The sequence below is a fragment of the Volvox carteri genome, assembly GCF_000143455.1.
Source record: "Volvox carteri f. nagariensis unplaced genomic scaffold VOLCAscaffold_15, whole genome shotgun sequence".
Taxonomy (NCBI): domain Eukaryota; kingdom Viridiplantae; phylum Chlorophyta; class Chlorophyceae; order Chlamydomonadales; family Volvocaceae; genus Volvox; species Volvox carteri.
Window position 1 is genome coordinate 1 of NW_003307558.1, and position 3,015 is coordinate 3,015.

The window sequence follows — 3,015 nt, forward strand, 5'->3', positions numbered from 1 at the left end:
GCATGGCTTACAAACTCTTTGGTACGGCAGCCGTGCTAAACTACGACCTCCCAGCTGAACGGCGTGCGGAGCTGGACGCCATGTCTATGGAGGACCTCATGGCGTCATTCCGTGCGCAAGGGGAGCGCTTCGCGAGAGGCAGGTCGCAGTTCCGTGGCGTGAGCTGGCACAAGGGAAGTGCGAAGTGGCATGCAAACATCTGGACAGGCGACGGTAAGCAGAAATGCTTGGGCTACTTCAGCAGTGAGGAGGCCGCGGCTCTGGCCTACGATGCCGCCGCCCGGAAGGCCTTCGGCACGTAAGTGGGTTCTTCACCAGGGTACCCAAATATTTCGGTCGTGTCCGAGACCCTCTGAATAACCTATCGGGGCCCTCCCCGGAAGTTGTCCTGTCAGCCGGAGAGTGTTTTCTGGCACCTCGAAACTGTCTGAAGCGGTTTTCGGGGTAAACTTTAGCTGGATTCCATCGTAATATGCTAGGACGGCTGATTTAACAAGTGTTTGACTTTATCTTGGAACGTGGCGCCAGCTTTTATCAGGAGGGGTTTGCATTTCATATCCACGTTTGGATTGGACCGAGTAATCCAACACACATGAAGGAATCAATGGACGGGACAGACAGCCGGTTCCGCAGCCTGTTCCGCCTGTTCTTGGTAATGCGGTGGACACTAAAGCCAAGCTCAACACACATCATCAGCTGACTCGGGCATGGTTAATTATGGATATGCTTAGTTGTATAGAAACGTGTGCGAAACAGCCGCAATGCACATTTGTACCTGTTGTTTGACTGATGACCAAGCGGGCCTTATACGGCAAGCCCGGTTACCAGACCCCTTAAACATCCAAAGTTACGCTTAAATATCGTTCGGTTTTCTCCGAAAATGCCTTCGGGAGGCTTCAGTGGGGTCCCCGAAGAAATGCTTCAAATGGGCCAAAATCCGTTCGGGATGCTCCGGGGCGCACTAATTTTCCTTTCGGGCGAAACGGAAAAATCTCAAAAATGCTCGGGCCCGAATCGGGGTGAAGAACCCCCCGAGTGGTGTTCTGTTTCTGCGGTCCTCTCAATCCGCAGCTCCCTCAATCCTTGTAGCCGCCACGCAACCCAAACCCCTCTACCCCCCCCCCACGACCTGGGCCCTCCCCTTTCTCCACTTCCATTCCCTCGTCCGCTAGGAAAATCTCACATAGCCGGAAGGCACCGCATACGTAGCCCACATCGCCACCCCCCCTTGGATCCAAATCATCCCCCGGCCCGGTCAGGGATACACGAGCAAGACAGGTGCACGAGAGGGTGCATGAATCCATCCTCCCCACCCCTCTTCCCCTCCCGCAACCCCACTCCCAAACGTCCCCAGTGCCGCCAAACTCAATTTCCCCCATGGGGAGCCGCAAAGAGGGGGCAGTGCTGTGGCCCCCGCACCCCACACCGCCGCCACCGACGCCGCCGGCGGTAGCGCAGCCGCAGCACCGTCAGCCGGCGGCATCTCCGCAAGAGGCGGCGACCCGAGTGCAGCCTTAGGACCACCCGCCGCCGCCGCCAACACTGCCGCCGCCGGGGCTGCAAGCCAAGAGTCACTAACAGCTCCTCCCCAAGCCATCCGCAAGCGCCCCATAATGAGGAATGCCAAGAAGTCCGCTGCGGCCACTGCAACAGAATCCGAAACCGCGTGCCGTACAGCCGCTGCTGCTGCCGCTGCTGCTGCAGGCCCTAGCTCGTCCCCCTCGACCGCCGTGATCCCCGCGGCAGACGCCGCCACAGCTACTGCCGCCCCGGCCGCCGCTGCCGCAGCCGCTGCGATTCTAGGACGATCTGAGCCACCTGTCGGGAGTGCTGCTGAGGCTTTTCAGGATTCTACGACGGTTGGTACGGCAACGGTTGGTACTGGCGTCGACGTGGATGTTGAGGAGGGGGAGGAGGAAGGGGGGGAAGAGGAGGGGGGTGCCAGCGGCAGCGAATACGCGGACACTGGGGAGGAGGAGGTCAGCGGGTCTGGAGGAACCAGCGGGGACCAGGATGATGCGTACGGAACGGACGAGTACGAGTACGAGTACGAGTACGACGAGGCGGGTGCGCGGGGGCGTGTGTGTATGTGTGTGGTGGGGAGGGAGACGGGATTCGACCTGGCCAGGGGGTCCCCCAGGGGGGTTATGTATGTAGGCGGTTATGCACCTTTCCAGTCTAACTGCGTCTTGTGTCGCATCGCCAGATTCGCCCCCCCAGATTGCAAGACGAGGGGAGGTTCCCTGGGGCGCCCTCCCGCCCCCCCCCCCGTTCTCCTCATCCCGTGTTTCCCATCCCTTCACTCACTCCACGCCCCGTTACACAACCATCAACAGAACCAATATCACCGTGCACCGTGCAAGCCCTACAGGCCGTACAGCTCCCAGGCTGGGAGCACCTCACCCGCTCCGACGTTGCCTCTTGATCTTACCCCGGCCAGCCTGCCTTCTCATCTCCCGCCCTCCTTCCTCCCCAACTAGTTTCTCAACATTTTGCACCTCTTGATGCCCTCTTGAACCCCCGTTGCGAGGTAGGGGCCGGTAATGTTGGGTCCCACTTCTTTACGGCTTGGCAATACTATTTCTTCTGCTTTTTTAGTCCTGGCGGCTTAGGTAGGTAGTCTTTCCGACATCTTCTTCACTTCGTCATCCCGAGGTCGCGGTCTTCACGGACGCCTTTCGGTCAGTTCTACGTCTGGTACACTCTTGCCCTGGCAGCAGCTTCACTCATTCGTGGTTCGTCTTTCCCCTCTCCCCGCACCATCCTCCTTCCCCCCACCCCCCGACTGCGCTCCTACGGCAGTTTGGCACTGGGTGGTCCCTTTGCTCTTTGCGTTCATAACTCCCCCCACACACACACACACCCTCAGCGGCTGTTGGACGTATCGGCATCATCAATAATATCGTCATAGTGATCCATTCTCACCGAGTATCGTTCGCCCCTGCCGAGCTTCCTGCCAGGGCTGCTGTCGGGCTCCTCCCTGGACTACACCGACGAGGAGCACCTGGACTTCTA

At 59.3% G+C, this 3,015-nt stretch overlaps 1 protein-coding gene across 1 annotated transcript; it reads left to right on the plus strand.

The window, feature by feature from the left end:
• Positions 1–2: 2 nt before the first annotated feature.
• VOLCADRAFT_89954 (uncharacterized protein) lies at positions 3–2,425 on the plus strand (the record flags this gene model as incomplete). Its single annotated transcript, XM_002949527.1, has 3 exons — positions 3–298; positions 1,355–2,067; positions 2,337–2,425. The coding sequence occupies 3 exons, from the start codon at positions 3–5 to the stop codon at positions 2,423–2,425; spliced, it is 1,098 nt and encodes a 365-aa protein (XP_002949573.1).
• Between the last annotated feature and the right edge of the window lie 590 nt (positions 2,426–3,015).